Below are 22,919 nucleotides of genomic sequence, written 5' to 3'. Positions count from 1 at the left end.
ATGAAAATGTAAACTAAAAAACTTAGGTTAAACGTAACGTATTAAAAAAAAGTTTCCGGTAAGCGCAACGAGGAGACTGTGAAAATGCATAGAATAGTGAGTTTTTTACTTTTGGCAAGTTGCAACTCAGAGAGGATTGTCTGTAATCCATACGATGCTCAAAAATACATTTTTGTGAGTCGTAAAATGGGCACCGAGAGCATCATGTAACAGGGTGTTTCAAAATGAAGGTTCGAACAATTTAAGCCGTTATTTCGCTTTCAAACAAATAAAAATTGGCATGGTCCGCATTTCATATTAGACCACCATATTATACTCCAAGGCGTATATTTCACAGAACAGTGCCTATGATGGAAGCTGATGTACAATTACTAATGATATGATATAAAATAATTAATAAAGTCAATCAATCCTAGCTTGTAAACTTCAATAATTTGAATGATCACTTGTTTTAAAATGTTTAGCCATTTATTCTTTCTGGGGTCCGCGACAGCCGAGCGGTAGCGCCGGTTAGAAAAACGGCCCATGAGCGCCGGGGCTCACCACCTCGACGGCATGGGTTCGAATCCCAACTGAGACCGGACCCTCCCCTATACGAGAGGACTGACTATCCACGTACAACAGGGAAACATCATTAATCTTACCATGGAATGGCAATGCTCAATATAAAAAAACTAAATGCAAACAACAGAGTAAATCAGATTAATTCACCTGTATTTATGTGATCATCCTTTATTAGCCACATGAACGTCACCGAACTATCGGTGCTCGGCGTATATTGTGAATGTACTCTTATCGTTTTCGTAAGCAAGCGGCTTTGACATATTATAAATATCTTCTCGACATCACTACATTTATGATTATTTAAGTATACTTTACGAAACCGGGGATATTTCACCTACACCATTAACACGCACACACAACACGTATTCTGTTAATTTCTGCTCGTAGTTACTGAATGATTACTTTTCATTACTTCCCTCTTCCCTTCGATTACTTTAGCAAAATACACACGCAATGTAATTGTAACATCTAGCTATGGATGTGTATATAAAAAAGTAATACACAATTGAGATGAGAAAACTGTTCCATGTTTAAAGTACTTCATTACAACTAAGTAGCATTCTATCGACCGCAATGGCACAGGAATCAAAAAGATTCAGAGATTTTGTATAAAAGATATGGGTGTGGGTCATTGTGCATTATGGATGGAATGTCGTAGAAAAACAATAGCGCTGATGAGAAGGAAATAAAATACAAGATAATAGAAACAACGAAAGAGTTCTAGAATCTATATGATAAAAAATGTAGTATTTCGAGACGGGAGATAAAAAAGAATGTAATTGAAAAAAAGATGAAAATAAGAAGAAAAATAAATTTACGTGACGCTTGAAAGCATGTTTGACCCGCGCATAAGCGTGCGCTTGCATGACCACATTTCATGGTAATATAGTATCACATGTACTGCTGTAATGCTGTGTGACCATCTCACGGGTCATATGAAATTATTCGAAAGTGATGTTAAGAAATCTTTGCGAGGGTATCTAATCACTTTCCCCAGGACACTGTATATGCCGCCTGAAAACACCCTGAAAAACCTTAAATAATCACAGTTCAGGAACGAATTGTCTCATTGTGTACCTACGCAATAAAATAAAGCGCTTCCGTGGGAATATCCCTCGACTGAAAATTAATTCCATTTGCAATGCGGAAAACGATGGATTAGTTATGAATTTTACTAAACTCGAGCATTTCCGCATTTTGGAATGGTTCCGTTTCAGACTCAGAGATAATTTGCTTCAGCCATTGCTGAATTTGGTTCGAGTGCTCTTTCGCGTCACCCCCGGGTGTGTTGGCCGAACCAGCCCCGGGACCACTCATACTATTATTCGCAGCTAATCCATACAACTCTCCCAGGACGAACGAAAGACTTTTGTCGTGGAGTGACGATGGCATGTCCAGCATGTGCTGCAGTTCCTTATCCGAGAGAGAAATTTTTAAGTACGGATCTTTCTCATCCAAATCGGCCCCCACATGTTCCGGAACACTGGTGATGGTGCTCGATGGACCATCCGTAATCGTAGTAGTTTTAGAAGACGTTGATCTAGAGTGGTCGGAATCGGATGAACGGACCATGGGCTTCAGATGATTTGACTCTCCGCTGCTCAGCATTGATTTGAGAACATGATTCCGCAGGATTTTGTTTTCCGTGATGAGACGTTTGTAGAACCCGCACTCTGGGCTACCTTCCTCCGATGCGCAGGTCTTTCCTGCGGTACCACATGCAGCCTCCTTCGCCGTCCTGGAGCGGTCCGTTTGCGCTGGTATTGACGCAGCACGTTCCGTGCACGCGTTTATTGTAAGGTTGGTTACATTCTTCAGATTTATCGTGCTTCCACAACTGTTCATCATAAGGTGGCCGACATTTTTCACGCTCTTTTCCATACCTGCAATCCCCCTCACGTTCCCTTCCGAATCGATTGCCCGCACCGTAATCAACCCGTCCGTTTGCGAAGCCTTCGGTATCATGCGATGGGGTGCGGTGGAAAGTGAAATCGTTTTTTCACACTCGTCACGCGATTCTATAATGCGAGTGTTCTTTAGCTGGTTGCCATCGGCGTTGTTGTTGTTATTACAACCATCGTCACGCGTCTCCAAGACGGGCTGCTGCTCACCTTGAAAGGAAAGTGAATCAAACGGTACGTCCGAGACGGAACTACGCCCTCGTAACAGGCGGTGAGTTGTTGGATCGATTTTACATGATCGCATGGATTCCAAAACTTCCCTATCCTCCTTCGCCATGTCAACCGCTACATGTTCGGGCAAACCTTCCGCTTTACCACCAAATGATCGGTCAATTATTTCACGGCTCTCGTTTAACGTTAGGTTAATGATCGACTCTCGTAACATTTCAGCACTGTCCTTTATCAGACTGCGATTGTTAAAGAACTCCACTACAATCTCTTCGCTCTCCGGGTCCCGTTCATCGTCCGCCCCCTGCCGGCAGCTCTTATGCATCAAATCATGGTCGTTCGACGGTAGTATGTAATCCTCGTTCTCGTACGGTTCTTTCTGCAGGATAACATTGAAATTATCAATGTTGTATCTACCGTACGTTCGGATCCGGGCAATCAGCTCATCCTCCCCGCCGCCTAGGAAACGAATCCTATCGAACTCGAACGTGGTATGCTGGGACTGTTGCACTACAACGGAGAGCTGCCGCAATAGCAGCTTTTCTCTCATATCCACCGCCTTTCGGAGTCGATCGAACGTATCAGTAACGTTTTGCTTCAACTAAAATCACCGAAGAAAGGGAAGAATGTCATAAACACGATAAAGAACTACACATTCAACTTTGAGCTGTTTATACCTTGTCGAAAAAGGCATTGTTTCTGTTAATGTCCATTGTCGCAGGTTCTGCTTGCAAGTGCCAGGAACACGAGATGAATCCCCAAACAAGGGGCGATTTTGCGATGAAACTAGAAACTATTTTTCACTACCTTCTAAATTCTTTGCAAACTAATAACAGTGCTAGTGTTGGCAGAATCGAGATTCGGAAGATTCGAAGATTCATTGCTTCACGGATTCGCAGGGATTGGATCCCATTTGATGGATTCGGAATTTGATTCGTTTGGGATTTGATTTGTTTGGGACTCGATTTGATTTGATTCTGACTTTTAAACGAAAGGTTTTGCTCGAATCAGTTCATTTTACAAGCGATGGGTAAGGAGAGCTGTTATACATTTGCCACTAGGGTAGAAAAAATGCTGCTGCTGCAATGCTTTCTGCTGTGTTCAAAAAGAGCATACTGCAAGCCCCAAATGTTCTATTCCTTCCATTCTTATTGGACCTGTGTTGGTGCGTCGACAGCCCTCGATCGATGGTGGGCTGGCTCACGTCTATGCTATCCTACTCTGGATGTATCGGGACATACCCAAAAACACAACAAATGTTAACAAATGTAACAAGCAAGCTTGAAGAAATTCTGGTATATAAACGGCAATTTAAACTACAAATCAGTGTTAATTTGAAACTCAAACGATTTATTTCGTATATTATTTTGACCGCTACACTCGCTGGTATTCTGTCACTCAATCCGAAAGATCGAAACGATCAACTCTCCCCATCAGTTGCATAGGCCTCCGTGATAAGCTTGATGGTAATAGAATAAGAGACTTCGGCAATTATGTCCCGGCAGATGTCAGTACCCTTCCCCTATTTTCATTAAAAACGGTTGAATAGCACGCAGAATAGCAAGTTTGCTAGAACGCGTCATAACAGCTACATTATTGAACAATATAATGCTGACAGCGTGATTTCCCATATCGAGCGCCTTGATAGCCTCGACGAGACCCAAATAAGATCGAGGGGATATCAGTTCTCTAGGATATAGTATATTGTTTAATATGTACAATACGGCCCGCACCGTGAAAATAGAAATAAAAAAAATAATAATAATGCTGATCAATGTAGAGGTTTTTACCTCTACAACTTTAAAATTGGTAGTAAATGCTGCATTATTTTATTGGTTTCTACAATATGGAAAACCATGGAAAACATGTTCATTTCTTTTACGTTAATATTGTATGTTAAACCTCCGCCATCGACAACTGACAAACAGCCCTGAGTAATTATTGCTCTGAGTTTTCCTAAAAGACAATATGACAACAAAATAGTAGAATCAGTCACATTTTTGAGAATTGAAGACAAGATGAGAGAAAGAGTGTTACATATAGAGAGGTATACGAGAGAGAGGAGCTTTATTTTTTCCTTATTTTTTCCAAAAGAAAAAGGCAAAAACTGCTTGATTTTCAATAACTTGTGTGGTTTGGATCCTGAGATCCGGATCTTGGATTGGATTTGTATAGAAAAATTCGAGTCTCTGCAGGGAGTTGTTTTTCCCACCACTATATAGTGCTCAAAGTAGCTCAAAATTGGTCTACTTTTCGATTGTTTATTTCTTTACGATGCTGTCAGACGATTCAAGGAGGTAAATAAATAATCCTGCAGAACAGCACTAATCGTGCTCGCTGGGGTGGAAAGTGCTACGGAAATAGTTCCACCGTCCGGAAGGTCTCAATGCCGAGTTTTATCCTAAAATCTTGTGCATCATGTTAAGAAAATAACCGGAACGAAGTTTTGCAAGGATACGTTGTGTCCCGAGGTGTTGCACCAATTATCGTCATCGTCCACCTCGATTGCGGAGTACGTCATCGGTGCTTAATGTATGGAAATTGTTTGCCACTTCATTTGGCAATAATGTAGAGTGCAGTGAAAGTGTGTACCTACAAAGTGCCAGTATTGGTAAGGGTATGCTTTCAGGATGAGTGCACCGCGGCGTAGCTTTCCAACGAGGGGTAGAAAGTACCTATCCACCCTCTACCACAGCCGCGTCCAACGTCAGTAGGACCTACAACCGTTTTGCCTTGCCCACCAACGACATCATCACTCCATCGCCGCCGCCGTTGTCCTCGCAGGTGTTTCACGTGGTTGATTTATATGTACCACCGTCATCAGCATCATAGAGCATCTTCGTATAATCAAGGGCACAGCATGCAGCCGTTCGGTTGCTAAAAATAAACAACAATGGACGGAGTGATTCGCTTGCATCTTTGCTGCATTCGTCGTCGTCGTCGTCGTTCCTTCCGTAGCCATTGGTGCGGTCATGAATGTCGCCAGGCTACTAGCGTTAGTCGCCAACTGCAGTTAAGCCCGATCGCATCAGCCTCTGAGTACGGTGGTGTCCGGAATGGGTGTTTACCGTCTTATATAACGGCGTGTGCAGTAGTGAAGCTGTTGTACACAGAAGCCTAGTGTTCTGTTCAGGGACACGGTACAGGGCAAACGCACGTTCATTCACACGTGTATCCGTAAAGCAAGTACGGTTCGCAAAAGTATAACGATGGATAAATCGGCCGGATCAGTTGATCAGAGTAGCTCCAAACCGAGCACTGCGGTGGGAGGGAAAGGTAAACGTCCTTTTCTTGGGCTACTTTCGAAGCGTTCGTCACGTGTCGAACCGCAACGATGCTCGGAAAGTGAAGACGAACAGCTTCACCCGAGCGAGGGTGGTTCAAGTTTCAGTCTGATTGGAAATCATCATCATCAAATGCAAGCGGGTGGTCCTGGCACCCTCTCAAAAGGACCTCCAGGTATGCAAAGCGGCGTCAATAGTAACGGTGGGGGGACAATAGCTACCAACACGACCAATACCACCACCACCAACACATCAACAAACAACGCCAGCCAGCGACAGGATTCGTCTAACCCGAGCGATACCAATTCCTACCAGTTGCTTTCGACATCATCGACGACAACAACAACCACCACGACATCCTCGTCAACCGGTCCGGAAGGTTCTGCGGCGTCAAAAATACCGGCAGCGATCCGAAAGCGGGACACAACGGCGTCTCGCAACGTAATCACTAATCGGCTGAGTAGTTGTGTCGGTGGGGGTGGAACCAAGGGAACCGGTGCCGATGCCGGTACGGGAGGCCAGTTTAATCTATGCTGCTCAATTGATGAAGCGATTGTCAAGTCACCGGCACGCAACCGCTACTCACATCCGGCCACGACCGGTAGCTCTAGTGCCGGTAGCGACTCGTACGATCTCGCTATGCAACAACGGCGACAGCAGCTCAAGCTGGAACTGACCGCCAAGTCGAGCACAAGTTATCCGATCGACAAATCGAGCCCTCGGAGGCACCGGAGACCGCTAGAGGTCGGTCCTTCGACTGGAGCACGAGACGAAAAAACGCCCCAGGACGAACAGGTGGAGCTGGAGGCCAATGCGAAGGCTAACGTTTCGTTGGTAAACAATCGTGTGGTGACCAAACCGATCGTGTTCCGTGAGTACCAAAACCACACGCAACGCGCCATCATGTCAAGCAAGTCACGGTTCAAGGAGCGTTTCCTTCCACCATTGCACCGCTGCAGTATGGACGGGTACGAAAAAATGGAGCAGCACTATAGCTCCCCAAACATCGCCGAAAAAGAAGATGATCTTCTACTGCTGCCCGGAGGATGCGATCTTTCGCTCAGCGATCAACGCGAATCCCGCAAATCCATGTCGTTCGATATGGTGACGGCACCAGGAAACACGGAAACGGTGGACGATTCGGGACTGGCCACGGGAGGAGTGAAGTCAAACTCGGGACCTCCCGGATCCGCCGATTCCCTTGCCCGACAAGCGCTCATGGCGGCACACGTCCTTAATCTTATACCGGCGGAAAAGGCACGGCAAAGAAACTTTCTACACGGACGACTCGCATCGACGTCGTTGCTTGGTGCGGCGGAACTGGACAAAATACTGCCAACCCGCGAGGTCACCATTTTCGTCGGTACGTGGAACATGAACGGTCAGAGCCCACCGCGGCAGATGAACGACTTTGTGCTTCCGACAGCGCTCGAGCACGTACCGGACATAATTGTCTTCGGAACACAAGAATCGTGCTCGGAGCGGTTCGAGTGGGAGGTAACGCTGCAGGAGACCCTCGGACCGTCGCACATCCTCCTGCACTCGACGAGTCTCGGAACACTCCATCTAGCCGTCTTCATAAGGCGCGATCTGATCTGGTTCTGCTCGGAACCGGAGGACGCCTGTCTCTCGGTACGCCCCGGGACGGCCTTCCGGACGAAAGGGGCGGTCGCGATATCGTTCTGCCTGTTTGGAACCTCGTTCCTCTTCGTCACATCGCACCTGACCGCGCACCAGCAGAAGGTGAAGGAGCGTGTGTCGGACGTGAAGAAGATCATCCATGCGCTCGACCTACCCCGAAATCTGACGGTTAAGCACCGGAACAAGGACGTGACGCAGAACTTCGACAGTGTGTACTGGTGCGGTGATTTAAACTTTCGACTGAGTGAACCGCGCGACAAGTTAATGCAGTGGATCGAAACGACACAGTTCCCGCTTCCGGCGCATCTACCGCATGGCTTTATGCACACCGATCAACTGACGTCGGTGCTGGCGGACGGAGCGGCTTTCCGGGGGTTTCGGGAGGCAAAGATTACTTTCCCGCCTACCTACAAGGTCAGTTGTCGATGCAAGGGTGTGAATAAATTTATTATATTAAATTTGCAAAGTTTTTACTGTGAAGAAAAAGTTGTAAGGCACAACCAGGTGAACATATTTGATGTTTGAGAATACACAGAGGATCAGCAATTTTGTTCCTGAATTTAACAATTCCGTACATTGCTTCGGATACTATTTTGCTTTAGGGGAGAAGGTTTGAATACTAAAATATGTTTTTTTGGTTGAATTGCGTTATGATTGCACCGAAATTGGTTAATGGTTAAAAGGCCACCGAAATTGAAACAATTACTTCTTGTTGAAAAGGCCTATTTTTGTTTTAATCCAGTCAGAAGTAAATATTCTAACGGTTTTTCAATTATCTTAATAATTGGTCGACGCAAACTTCTCATACCCTGATATTTATTATTCGATCCTTCATACTATTTTCCTAACGAAAAATAAATTTCTTATTTCTTCAGGTATGACTGCTTTGTTTATTGAAACTAATGTTCTTCCATTAGAGATTATTACACACTTTTTTCTTTTTTTAACGGATCTTTACATCATTCTTCGTGTTATAACAATCTTTTGTCCTTTATATGTATTTCTTCTTCAAAATGATTGGACTTTTCCATTTTTTGTGAATATGTTAAAAATATGGCTGAAGGTTGGAAAATACGTGTGGAATAGATTTTTCGAAAATTATATATTGCATAAAAATCCCGCTATATAAAAAAAGTGAAATTAGTGCTTTCCACTATGAACCACACAAGTCCATATGTTCATTTGAATTTCATTCTTGTAACAATTTAATTGTACCCCTAGTAAATTGATTTTCTGGAGGAGAACACGGCAATATAAACTTACCTGTAACTCATTGTTATATATACATTCAAGAAAACCATCAACGTATTTAATAAAATTACAATTATGTATTTGGCCTAATGTTAATGGTTGTTATGAGAATAAGACGCAATCATCAAAATTCGCGTGGAATTCAAATTTAACGTTTACCATTTTTACTTTCCTACTAATTTTTAGTACGATCCTGGTACGCAGCGGTTCGATTCGTCCAGCAAACAACGCGCACCTGCATACACTGATCGCATCCTGTACAAGTTCAAGCCACTTCCTGTAACGACGGTCCACCGGCGAGGCTCCAATGTACCGCCAGGTACTAAAATCTCCCATCCGCCCTCGCCGGTCAGATGCCTTGCGTACGATTCCGTGCAGAGCATCACGTCCTCCGACCATAAGCCTGTGTGGGCGCTTTTTAGCAACAGCATCAGGCCCGGAATTGACACGTACGTGATCGTTAGACTCCAATATGAGTGTGTGTGTATGTGCTTCGCAATTGATTAATCTTTTTTTTCCAACGTCCTTCAGTGTCCCTCTGGCAGCAGGACTGTTTAACCGGGAAGTGTATCTGGAGGGTATGAAACGCCGTTTGGACAACTCCGGAGCCGGCTCGTCGGCCGTCTGTAACATTCAATGACGAAAACTGTTCGACCGATCGTCTTAAGGTGCGTAAACCCCCCAACCATACGTATGTATGTGATAGAGATACCGTGGTAGCACAGCCATGTAAAGACAACATATATCATGGTATAAATAGAGCTTCTCCGGGCTAATCTTTCCGACGATCATGGTCGAGGCAAGCGAATTGACAATGCGTAAGAATTAGAGCTTATTAATTTTAGCGGCCGTCTCCCGCAGCGGGAAGCGTAACAACTTAGATGAAGCGTGTAGAATTGAGACGGAGCCAAGCAAGCATGCTTTTCTCAGGAGTGACAGACTTTTCTCGGTCTTTTAGTGACTTGTCGAACTTGTTTTCTTGTCTTACTGGAAAAGCCTTAGGTGAAGCGACAAAATATGCCGCGATGTGGAAAACACACACCTCAACAACAAACTATATCTAGTCGAACACGTGGTTTTAGTGGATAAGTTAGACAACACGTCACCAGTCAATTTACTAGTCATTCATTATACACTGGCTGTACAACGACAGCCTGAACTGAAGCGGATGTTTTAAACACTTAATTCTTCTAAGAACTATTCAGTAAGCTGATGCGTGTGTACATAGAATAGACCAACAGTGTATGCAATATAGAAGAAGGAATAGACATTAGGATTAGACATCCTACGGACAGAAAAGGCGATAGGATTCAATCGGCAATTTTAAAGGAACACAAAATTTAGCCAAGCTAATTAAAATACATATGTAGGTCGAAGAAAATTGGAAAAACCAAAACGCGCAGCCTTTCTCTTTTACTCGATGATTAGGGTTACCATACACAGCATCTACATGTAGCGAAGTGCGAGTTTAGACTGTATGTATGCGTGTGTATGAGTGTTAAAAACTAGAGAACTAAAACACAACCGGAATCTGAAGGTATTCCTTGAGAAATCCATGCTTAACTCATGTAGATCGATTTAACTAAGTAGTTAACAGATGAGATAAACTTAGCCACTTTTAAGGCTATCGTAAGCGGACTGTTAGAAAACATATCTGAAACTCTAGTCATGAGGATTCGTCCAGTTCAACTGGTGGATCAATACACACTTCATTCCCGGGGATGGATTAGATTAGAAATAGTAACCAAGCCTTAAAGCTTGCTCCTTTTATAAGTATGGTCCATAGTTTGCAGAGGGGACGTTGTGTATTGTTTTCGTCAGTACTTTTAAAATCATTTTATTTGTTACTTATGCAGTACTTTTACCCTTTTCATATATTTATTTATTCTCTCTTATGATTGCGATTTGAATTCAAAGTATTTATTTTTTACTAAACTGTTGCTCAATTGGTTTAGTGTTTAGTCAATTATTTAAATTATGAATTTATTGGGGCATTTCTTTTGATGTCAGAAAGAATATTTGTGATTCACTTACATTTGTAATGCAAGCAAAAGCTACTCTAAGTCTTGTTGTATTGCTCAGTAGAAATGAAACCAGTGTGAGCTGAAGGCAAACAAATAGAATTTCTGCGATAGGACTCCTCTTACTGTCACTACCTCTGAGTCCTACGACAGAGAAGGGCAATATGTTCTCTATAGGGGCTAGATGTGCTAGAGTACATTATAGGATAGCGTACGGTCTTTAGGATGCGCACGTATTAGACGTTCTCAGTCGGACGATCAAACCTTCAAATAAAACCAAACAATAGAGTAACCGTGTAGCCAACAACCTTGTAAGGCTCCAAACTGAACTTTCTTAAATCTGTGCCTTCTGCTGTTTTCTACCGGAAACAGGTATCCTATTTCACAAGCAAATTCATAACGCGAAAGCAACGGATTGCGAGACCAAACTAAACCAAGTAATTGAACTTAATCTAGCTAAAGATGTTTTGCGCAGGCTCATAAGACAGTTCTGTTGCGAAAGTTCCTTTCTTTGATAAGAAGGATTTAAATTTACCCATAACAATTGTGTGAAATTGATTGGATGAATCCAATCTCCGAATGATTATCCTAATTTGATGGCTTTAGAAGGGGGGAGACGTTATAAACCAGTAGACAAGCGATTAACAAGTTCCATAAAAAGTTCCACCAATAAAGCATGCATTCCTACTGACATTCTCCAACCCAAAGAAAGTGAAAGATTTGAGAGATAGTAACTCAATGTACATGCCGCGGTCGTGCTGTATTGCTCCAATTGTCGAACTTATTTGATAATTCGTTAAACGTAAATTATGCCACAAAAATGAATAGGTTATATACCTGATACTTTCATGGTGGTATGGAGTGGATATAACCAGGAGCCCAATATCAAATTTCAATTAATAACTTAAGGGAGTAAAGTTGTAGGTAATCGCGAGCCGATTAATGACAAATAAGACGTTTTATTCATTCCCTCTTGTATTAAGTTTTTGCCTGCAAGTGTGAACGACAAATACTGACAGTCCTCAATTTTGCGATAACGGATATATTTGATTTAAGAATATAAAAAACACACTACAGATAACCTTATGCATCTTAAACTATAATGAACTGTATCGACATCTTCCAAAAATGCGTGACGTACTAGAGTATTAACTAGTTGGAGCTACATTTCAAACAAAAGGAAGCAAGTATACATATACACACGATGCACTAGTATACCCAAGAACCCTTCGTACTCACACGTTTTCAATAAATGTAAATGAAACTTGCCAGAGAAGTAACAAAAATTAACTCATCCTCACGTTTTGCTCATCCTGGTTAGCAATGAATGTAACAATAAAGAACAAATGGATCAGTGATGTAGCTGATCTGTAACTATTTTCACACTTCTCCAAACTCAAGCGTGTTTTTATTTATTTGTCTGTACATCAAAACGTTGAAATAAATAATATGGAAAAAATAAGAAAAACTATGGAAAATACGTCGAAAACACGTACTAGCAGAGGCGGATCATAAGGTAAGCAAACTAATTAGCTGCTTGGTTATCTAATGACCATTACCATGGTCATGGATTACCAAAAGTAATGTCCTGAAAATTACTTAATTTAAAAATCGGGCCCATAAGCACCGAAGATCACCACCTCGACGGCGTGGGTTCGAATCCCAACAGGGACCGGACCCTTCCCTGTACGACAGGACTGACATCCACGTACTTAAATGAGAAAAGTCTTGTAAGCCCCTCATGGGACAGGCTTGACCGAAGATGGTCGTTACGCCAATTGGAAGAAAATGGTTGCTTATTAGCAATGTGTGGATTAAATTTAAATTGAAATTATTTAAATTTTGAAAACTATCAAATGTAGCGTATATTTATAGGGCCCACAATTAATAGTTGCTCGGGGCCCCCAATCGTACTCAAGTTGCGTTAGAAACCGAAATAATCTTGTATTACCATGTCTAACTTCATGTATAGTAAAGGCTGATTCGCACGTCGGCAAGTGGCAAGTGCAAGTGGCAAGTTGCCGCGTACCTACCCTGTGCGAATCAGGACCAAGCAAGTGGCAAGTGGCAAGTAGCTACTTGCCAGTGGAATAGAACCGAGTCTATTTTTCAGGCAAGTAGGTGGATGTATTGGTTGACAACTCGTGTAAATACAAGATGTCAAACAAAAACTGTTTCATTTTCGTGATTTGTTTAGGACAATTTTCGACTAATGTTCGAGAAATATTATTTGATCGTATCGTTGATCAATATTTTTATTTATTGATGATGAAATAATGGTAAAATAAAATTTAATCGTTATTGTGTACTTGTGTGAGTGATCTAGTTACCGGCAAGTACTTGCCTGCAGTGCGAACGGTTACTTGCCACTTGCCTGCTTACTTGCCACTTGCACTTGCCGACGTGCGAATCAGCCTTAAGACAAATCATCCATTAAACCATAATACGAAATATTCATAATCTCGTTTTGCTAGCCAAAATGCTAGCCAATTCAATTCATTGCTGGCACTTTTTGAAACATGAAAACCGCTTGGCGACCGATTTAGAGAAGTTTGTTTTTCCAAATGCTTCACAGGAAGGTGGTTTGAATGTTTCAAGATCTCAAAAATACAACGAAATACCCGTTCGGATTGCCGTTTATCAAAGTGCACTGTAGGAGTGTATGTTCTGCAGGATACTTCTGCTAGATAAGATCTGTTAAAATTTTATACATTTCGTAATTTTAACAAATATATTGTTAATTCTTACAAATATAGCCTATTTTTAGAACAATTTTCTCTGAACTCGATATTTAGAATCATTTATCTATACATGTCGTATGAAAAAGGTGTGAGCAAAAACAAATTATTGAGAATCTTTTTTTACATAGTTATAAATTGCATATAGCACAGTACAATTTAGAAACTTAACTGAATTTCACAAAACGACATTTAGATAAAAGGATAAAACAAAGTGTCTGATACTAATCGTTGGCCCTACCTTCCTAATCTGGTCTTCAAACTACTGAAGTATTGTACCAATCTGCTGTTTCAATAAACCTTGGTTTATAGAATGTCTACGATTGGTTGATAAACCGGGAAATTCTGGTTACTGAACCGGTATTTGACATTGTCAGGTAATCATTTTATGGTGGGGAAGGTTGATGAATCGGTGGCGATGTTTTTGCTTAATTTTTTTACAAGATCACCACCACTAACAATCCACCTCCAGAAGGGGGCGTGGTTTACCAAACCGGCAAGAACGTGTGCATGCGCGCCATTTTGGCAAACATTTCTCCTTGCTCGTTAAAAGGGCATCGATTGCGTGTGCGTCGGCTTTTGAAGCAGGGAGAATGTGAATCCTTCTTCTGCACGGTGCTTCGACTTACACTAAACTTCTCTTTCTTTTGGTTCCACTTGTCAAACGACTCTGTGATCTGTCTTCTCTGCTGACATCTCTGCTGACGGAATCCGTAGCAATTCTGAGCGATTTTGTTTTTCACCTTTGTGTCTGCATCGTCAAATGCGCTCGGTTAGGTATGTGTCTTGTCTTCCCAGACGCCATCTTTCATCCCAAGTGCAAGAGTGTCGACTTACTTGTTATTGTTTCGTGTTTTTCTTTTTCCACTGTGTCCGTTAGGCACGTCCTGACACATCGATCAAAAGAACATTGAGCATCTGAAGTGTTTCTTTATTCGCTTTTGCACGATTCACTCTGTAAAAATTCGGCTTGGTTGGGAAAACGACCACGTACAAGCCCTTTTTCCCAAGTGAGCACCAGTCAGACTCCCGAGTTTCCGATTACGACTATCAGAACCATACGAAACTGGCAACAAAAAGGCTTCAGGTTTTCTTTTTCGCAGCTAGCGCCATCTCTTCTGCAAACATTTGTCAATAAACCACCTTCGGAAACCTAACCTCTCCTCCGGGTACATACGCCAAGGAATACAACGGCCCAAATACTTCGCTCCCCGAAACCACGCTGCCATTGGAACGGAGGAGTCGCCGGGCCATGATCGCTCATCTTGTGTCATATCGAGGCGTTCGTGTTGGTGCGAGATAGTGTTTGTGTCCACTACCACGAGCCCACCGTAGTCGTCCGTAGTAGTGGGATCCAACCGGAGACGTCTACAGTGAATCTTGGTCATAACCACCGGGATTAGTGCCACGGTATCAACAGACGACAGGAGTAACATAACCTCATTCGAATTGAGCGAAGTGAAAGAACCAAAAGAAAAAACATCCATGGTCGCAAGATTCTTCAATGATGGTGACATGAAATATTGCCAAAACACGTTCCGCGGATCACAAAAAACACGCGTTAAGGTGAGCTCATATGATGGAAAAGGATATTTTCCACCGGATAATCCCATCAACGGTCGTCTTGTTCGGGTAAATATCGCCTTTCGAAATGCTTCCCAGTTGGCAACGAACGTCCTAGGAGCAAGATGTCGCTCTGTGTGAGTCGAGTGAAACATCTCGTAAACTCTTCTCCCCGGAAACACCAGGATGGTAGTGTCTAGTGCTAAACCCGGGACGGCGAGATAGTGAACCAGGAGAAAAAACTAACACGAACAACCGCCCGATGTAAGATGGTAGTGTAAAGCCAGTGTAGCACCTCAGTAGTCCTTGCTGCGGGTTGGTGCGCGGTTCAGCTGCTTCGGTACTGTGTTGCAGTGATTTTACCCAATGCGTGATTTTCGAAAAATATGCGTTAACGTGAGTAAGCACCAAGGAATATGGAATCAACAATGTAATAGAAAGCAAAACACAACAAATAATACACTTTTGTGAATTTTTCGAATCGTGAAAAATAAAACAACCGCTGAAGAACAAAAGTTAAATATCAAACAGTGGAGTTGGGAATATTCTTTATAAAAAATCATCTAATGGGAGAAATAGAGTGCCTACGGTTCCTTTTCCAAAACGAAATCTGAAAACTTTCTAAATTTCACGTTGCCCCCATGTATAGAAACACAAGTTGTCTAAAGTGATCACCAGCTTCCAAACACATGTTGTAAATGTTGTGTTAAACGTCGTGATTGTGATATCGAAAGTATGATTGATCAGCAACCTAAAATTTCGTACTGTGAGTATAGTTTTCTCATTTTTCTTCCACTCGAGATTCAACGAGCAAGATAAACCTTCTTATCAGATAACCATGTTATCAAGGGGGTTGTATTTGGTGGAAAATAGCTTATATACAATACCCGTCGGTGTTATTTACTGGGATTCCGAATAAATTCATCAAGAACGCTTAATGTATTATCGCAGTGCTGAGGACTTTTGTTTGTTTTGTTGCTCAAATGACTATTTCGTGTTTGGAAAAGAAATATGTTTCTAATGTTTTCCTCATTCAAAAAGAATTTACAATTCTCATTAAGAATTTACAATTCATGACGAAGCTTTCCTTTAAAGAACCTTGCTAAACATCCCAACCATCCGGCGGTTCAAAAGCCACGTTGTTCGACAAACATTTAGCTTGGTTATACAACCATCACCAGCATCTTCCTCTCCAGCAGTTTGCAGCAGAAGTCTGTGTGTAATTTCTTTTCGTACAATCCGATGCTTTCGTTTGCCAACGGAATGGGAACTCTTTGTTTCCGTTCATGGTACCGTACCTTCCGGAGCCTGGCCAGATGGGAAAAGTCGGAACACATCTGGATAGAAAGGAATTGTCAAAACTGCCATCGCAATGCACAAAGGGAAGTGGTAGGTGAGGTCGGATGACTTTTTCCTAACTCTTTCGGGGCAAACCGAGGGAGAAGCCGGGTGTCGGCTCCTACATTTCATGACATCGAAGCTTCCCGGCTCGTGCTGGGCGATGGTTGAAAGATTTATCATTTTTAGGAAAGACAACGTTACTGCTTCTGTTACCTCCTCATTAGACGTTCGAGGCGGTGGCACCGGTGGCAGTTCTGTCGGGAAAGCCGTCGGGACTGATGCGATGATGGGTTTTTAACTCTCACTCGCCCGAACTCGACCCCTTTCCGTGCCTGCTCCGTTTCTGGACGGACGTGGCGGAAATGTGAAGGTGTTGATAGGAATAAATATTACGTAATGTCGGGCGAAATGTTTATTTAAGTATTTCTTCCTGTCGCGCGTCACAAGTCGCGGCATCTTTGTGATCGTCGCCGATGTCGTCCTCCTCGTCGTTGGCGTCGTCATCACCGTGTTGTCTTGGAATGTGGCTGAAGAGAACAAATTTCTAAGCTGACGACACTGTTCGACCCAATTTGAATTAGGTTATGGTAATGTTCATCGTCGAATGTTTAATTTGTTAATTATTCCATTCAGTCTGAAAAAACACATTGGGTTGCAGCTAATATTGAATCATATAAAGTTGACGAGCTTTAACCTGCGAATAGTTTGCAAGTTTTTCGCAGAATGTCCGTTATATATTTTTAACTGCAAAAAGATTTAAATTTGTGATTTAAATGTTGACTGTAAGCCGTATGACTGTAAAACCTCATATTGGGTCATGGACCTCCGTAAACCGTTCCTCGTGTTGTGCCTTAGAGCCTTGGTATGTGTAACAATAAATAAGAAATATTTTAAATCAATTTTGTTTCTATCCAACCTGGTAGGTTCCAAACCAGTTGACAAAGTCTACTCTTCCAAGCCTCTCCAGTTTGTCAAGTACTCCCCCTTTCCGACCTTATCGTAACCGATTCCCCACGGGTGCTATTGATTCTAATGCTGCACGCGAGACGCCTGGTTAGTGGGAGTGGAGGCGATTCCGAAGGGCTGAAAAAACGACATCATTCACGCCAGTGGGTACATGATGGCGCTGGCGAACCCGGGGGCTATCGACAAATGTGAACGGGAAAAAGTGGGGAAGAAAGATAAATATCAACCGCCGGTGGGAAAAGGTGTAAACGTTTTGGCGGCTGGTCGAGTCGCATTTGAGTTTCCACCGAGTGGTTGGCGTCGGAATTCCTTACCTCCCAAACCGGTTGTCCGGTGAAGGGTTGCCGGGAAGAACCTTCACCGACTGCCACTTGGGGAAGAGGGGAAGAGACCGGGGAAAAAAGGGAAAGCGAAACGTAATGAAAAGTTTCGTCGAAACAAACGGCCACCATAATTAACACGCCCGATGAATAGTGAATGACCTGCGAAAAGAGCCGGGAAAGAGTTTCCCTGAACCCCGTCTGCCAGGGTTGAAACGTTTCATCATACCTCCGCGCCAAGGTCTGTTTCAAGGTTCCGGAAACCCGTTTTCCGAGCCAAACACACAGACCCAATTTCTAACACAGCCCGCAATGACTAATTGATACGTGTGGAAACACATTCTTTCGGACTTTTCCACCCCACGGAGTGCGAGTTGAGGTGAAGGTGTGAGCAAACGAGGGAACAACAAACGAGAAGATAGCGTAACTTTTTCGGGAAACTTGACGCGTTCCGCTGCCAGCTAGAAGCGTTCGAGTGGATTATGGATCACATGTTCGGGTGACATTAATGCGCCATTAACATAAAGGCATTTTCATTTGGGTCAATATTTACTGGAAACCATTGGTATGTTGTCAAAATCAATAGTTGTTAAATGTGTATTTCCATTACTTATTAGTATAATTACTATCACTATCAATTGAAAATCAAAAACGCTTCTGCCACATTTCCACATTTCCCCATACTGAAACAAATTTCTTTGCAAGTCAATTTATTATGTACTGTTTGTTTGTTTGCTCCATGTTGCTTTAAAAAAATGCTTTATTACAATTTGTCTATTAAAAAAAATTTTTCACGTAATGTTTGAGGTTATTGGCCAAATTATTCTGATTTGAAAGAAAACAAATAATAGATGGTTTTGCTGTTGCTATCCTCATTGTCGCTTTCATTTTAATTTAGCAAATATGTTTAGTTAATATGAAAGCAATATGGAAAATTTACTTTATTTACAGATGGTTGCGCAAACTTAACTACAATTAGCTTATTAAATATATTTTTGAAACAGAAACTTTGCCCAAAAATATTAGTTTGCAATAATTATAATTGCAACAAAACTTTGTTCTGCAATAATTTAAAACCAACTGTGTGTATCAGTTCTAATAGTTGAGTATCATTATTGATTAATTTGGTTTGGGTTTTTGGCATGTTGGTAAAACATCAGTGAAGGGAATAAGTGTTATTTTGTCCATGTTACAAGGATCAAATTCTATCCATTGCAGTTTTAATGGATATTATATACATATGGAAACAGGATGTCGAGATACCTAATATCCCGGACGAGATTGTGTAACATTGCATACTCGATATATGTATGGTGTAGGATTATCTGTATACAATTGAAGTTACATAGCCATATAAACATACTTGAATTTAAATATTTTTGAAAGACTAGTTACTCTTTTTTGTACAAGAACCTATGGTGTGCAGAAATATCTAGTCAGTTTTGCATTATTTCAATATAATTATTTCAATATAAGACGTTACATTATATGAGATTTCCAGTTCAAAACATTTAGACATTTAAGTTTTTCTTACCATTACATGTCATAAGCAAGTCTTATCTGTTTAGTTAAAGGTCAAATGAATAGATTTTATGATACATTTGTTCTTGACGTTCGGCAATTGAACAGATTGGGTTCGATCAAAAATAGCTTAGAGTAAAAACAAACTGCCTGTAGTTTTCCTCGTTACACACGCTGAGTCTCGTACTAAGACCATGTCTAACTTTCTTCTAATTCTTCATTCGCATATCTCATTCCTCTGATTCCGGTTGGAGCTGAAAACAATCTTTGCCACCACCAACTGTGAGATTAGTCCGGCTCAAACTTAACGCTACACCCCGGACAGCAGCAACAGCAGCAGCACCGAACCCAGTTTGTCCCAGTTTGAGTAGCGAAGATTTCTCTTCATGTGGCTGCGGGACTCGTTCCCGAGACGCCTGTCCTCGTGCAGCTGTTGCACAGGGAGCGGGATCCGGCGGCAAGTGCAACCCGCCATCCCGCCGGGTTTAATATCACGTGTTTATTTTTTGCTCTCTTTCCGATCAATCCCCGCCAACGGGGTGGGGGGAGGGAGTCGAACAAGTTGAGATGATCCTTGATTTGCAGCTCCTCGGGAGGTGGCGGATAGCGGAAAAGTAAAACGCGGGCTCACAGGAAGCGAAACAAAACGGGCCAAGCTGGAAGCAGGGAACGTAAGGTTTTTCGGCTGTTTTTTTCTCGTTGTTGTTGGTCTGTCGCATATTCTCCTCTACGTGTGGCCCGGAAAATCCGAAGGCATAGGAGGGAAAGCTGAAGGATGTTCTGGACGGGAAAATATGTTACCCGTCCGTGCGCTTCCGTTCCACCCGTTTAGGCGGTGAAAAAAGCAACGAACTGACACCGAGAATCAACGCAGAAAAACGGAACCAAAATGAAAAACGAGAAAAGGGGAAAAGCAGCACCGATTCGTGCTGGCAGCCCGAACTCAGCCAAGGGCGAGACACCGTGGTCTTCTGGTGCATGTCTTTTGTTACGCCGATGCGATTAGCATAAAAATGGTCACTGGTATGTGCATGCATAATTAGGATGCTTCCCGCAAGAGAGAAGAGGAAAGCGGGAGAGGACTGTTGCGTCATTGCGGCGGCACATTCCGATCCCTTTCACCCTCGCCTTTCCTCTCTCACTGTGTTTTGTGTGTCGTGCAATAAATGGCATAAAGGAGACGTTCCTGTGTACTTTTCCCCGTTTTATGGATGCACCGTGGCCTCAAACATAATTGATGTCCTTTGATCGCTCGGTGAAACCACCGCCAGGACACCTTCGGAACAACAGAGGCATAGGAGTTTGTGCATCTTTCGCGTTGCGGGACGGAGAACTTATGCGGGGGCTCTCCGTCAGCCGGACATTCTCTTTAATGCGGTGTCGGCTTCGAAAGGCGTCGCTGTTTATGATCGATTAGCTTCGGGCCGTCGCCAATCCGTCGGCAAGGAAAATGGCTCAACAAAAGGGGTGTAAAACTGTGACGCCTAATCGGATCAATCCATCAAGCGGACAGCGGGACGGGAAGTGGCAGGAGTCGCGTTCCTACTTCGGGAAACCATCGGGGACTGCCTGCTAGCGGCGCCAGCTTGGCAAGGTTCGGAATCGTAAGGTTCAAACGCACAGGTGCCTCATCAGCTTTTATAGACAGTAAGTAAATCCGTGCGCACTATCGGGAAGTCACGGTGTCCCGATATGTCACCTTTTTCCATCCCCATATGTGATGGGCATTTGTGCTATGTGCGACCTCCTGCTGGGGAGATTGTATGCGCTATTGTTGACACTGATCCTGGTCGTAGCGTACATGTAGGATTTTTTTTCCAAGAATAGATCGTACGGCAAAATATAGCATTCAAGTTTTATAGAATATGCGCGATTTGTTTATTTTTAATTTATCTATGGATGATCTTGTCATCACATCAAACATTTTGTTATTGCCTGTTATCTACCAACTTTACGCCGACAAACAACAATGTACATACGCATATGTATTTATATTGTAAATGAGATCTTACATTTTAAATCTCTTAAGTATTTTATATAATTTACACATTTTTTTATATTAAGCAAGATAAGTATCATAATTATCTCGCGCTCTTATTACCACTTGCGTCGAATGAATATTTGTTGGTTCACTTCAGTTAGTTTATAATTTACAAAACTACTTTTATTGTTATTCTTTTCAACAGTTCTTTAAAACTATTAACGGCAAAAAATTGCATCGTAGAGCTATATAAAAGTAAAATTCATTTTTTAACAAATTACCGTATTAGCTGATGTATAAGATGATCCCGCGTCTAAAATTTAAGGGGGGAGACTCTTGATTTAAGGCGGGCCATTTTAGGGAAAAAGTTTTTAGTCGTTAAAGACTCTAGGTTTGAGACAAAGGTATTAAAAAAAGGCGCTCTTTAATATTCCCATTCAATTTCTCTTTAGTTATCTCTGGAAAAAATAGTGTTTATAAGCACCAGATGACGCTTTTATCATCAGAGAATCACTTTACTCATAAACTCTGCATCGCATTGCAGTTTTAATGTATATTATACCTTATAAAGGTGTACTCTGTACTTTAAAGTGCTTTGGATATCTCGATACGACACTGATTTCACAAATTGCGGACTATGCGAATGGTTGGTTTTCTCACCTTCCCATCCCCATCGAGCATTCTTTTCTTAATTAGCCTCCTTTAAAGACCAGACTGTCAGTTGGGCTACTGAGTCTGCCGCCAGCTTCTTTGTCTTATTTACAACGTGGAGCCCCAGGAATACTTACCTAAATCTTAATAGTTTAGTTTAGAGAGTTTACTTTTGCAGAAGAGTTTTCTTTTGATTAGGTTTGATTTAGTAAAAGTTTAGTTTTCATGATATGTTGTCATGTTTCGCTAGTTGAGTTTAAATGTCAAAGAATCTTACCGTAGAAAGTTGGAACGATTTCCATAATTGAGTCTACAACTTGTTTTCGTCTCCATCTCCTTTGGCGAAGATCTGTCGATGGATCAGGTTCTCTCAGGAGGAAAAATCATTAAACTTCGATGCTCTTTTTAAAATAAACTATACCTAAATCGTAAACAATCAATTCATTATTGCGATCTAACTTGTTAAACATTACATTATTGATCGGTTTAACGTATTTAAACGTGTTGTTATAAATAAAACTGGAAACTTTACTACATTTTCTTCTATTTGTTATCAAATGAAGTTAAAATCTTCATCAACTCGAAAAACGAACGTGAATTCGAATCGATTCGAAATACATTCGATGAAAATTATGTTTTGCTCTTGATTGAAACAAACCATTTTTTCTCGAAAAGATTATTGCATGTAAAACAAGTGATCCCTTGCCAATATTGAAATAAATAGCAACGATATGCGCAACCTCTTAGGTGCAACACCCGAGTGGTGCATACTCGTGTTCCCCCGGACACTCGACCACAGTATCACTTAAATTACTGTCAATTGCACCAGTGCACGTGCAGCGGGAGCTCTCGATTGGCAGTGCACTCGTGAACCACGGACAGGAAATTTTCATAACATCACTCTTGGGGCACCCAACATTGTAATGTCAATATAACATTGTAAAATCT

The 22,919-nt window shown here is 42.1% G+C and overlaps 3 protein-coding genes across 3 annotated transcripts in view; 2 read left to right on the top strand and 1 right to left on the bottom strand.

Moving 5' to 3' along the window:
• Positions 1-706: 706 nt before the first annotated feature.
• On the bottom strand, positions 707-3,518 carry LOC131264309 (uncharacterized). Its single transcript, XM_058266597.1, has 2 exons — positions 3,371-3,518; positions 707-3,294 (listed from the first exon to the last, which is right to left on the bottom strand). The coding sequence occupies exons 1-2, from the start codon at positions 3,404-3,406 to the stop codon at positions 1,723-1,725; spliced, it is 1,608 nt and encodes a 535-aa protein (XP_058122580.1). The 5' UTR covers positions 3,407-3,518; the 3' UTR covers positions 707-1,722.
• A 1,503-nt stretch (positions 3,519-5,021) lies between these two features.
• On the top strand, positions 5,022-12,203 carry LOC131264303 (inositol polyphosphate 5-phosphatase E). The gene is made up of 3 exons (XM_058266588.1): positions 5,022-8,032; positions 9,056-9,318; positions 9,401-12,203. The coding sequence occupies exons 1-3, from the start codon at positions 5,903-5,905 to the stop codon at positions 9,507-9,509; spliced, it is 2,502 nt and encodes an 833-aa protein (XP_058122571.1). The 5' UTR covers positions 5,022-5,902; the 3' UTR covers positions 9,510-12,203.
• Positions 12,204-15,926: 3,723 nt separating this feature from the next.
• LOC131264611 (uncharacterized) overlaps positions 15,927-22,919 on the top strand; it is a 28,178-nt gene continuing 21,185 nt past the window's right edge. The window contains exon 1 of the mRNA XM_058266885.1: positions 15,927-15,957. Coding sequence (XP_058122868.1) covers positions 15,927-15,957 — 31 coding nt within the window. The remainder of the gene's footprint in view (positions 15,958-22,919) is intronic.

The sequence above is a fragment of the Anopheles coustani genome, chromosome 2 (assembly GCF_943734705.1).
Source record: "Anopheles coustani chromosome 2, idAnoCousDA_361_x.2, whole genome shotgun sequence".
Lineage (NCBI taxonomy): Eukaryota > Metazoa > Arthropoda > Insecta > Diptera > Culicidae > Anopheles > Anopheles coustani.
This window is presented reverse-complemented; position numbering and strand designations above follow the sequence as displayed.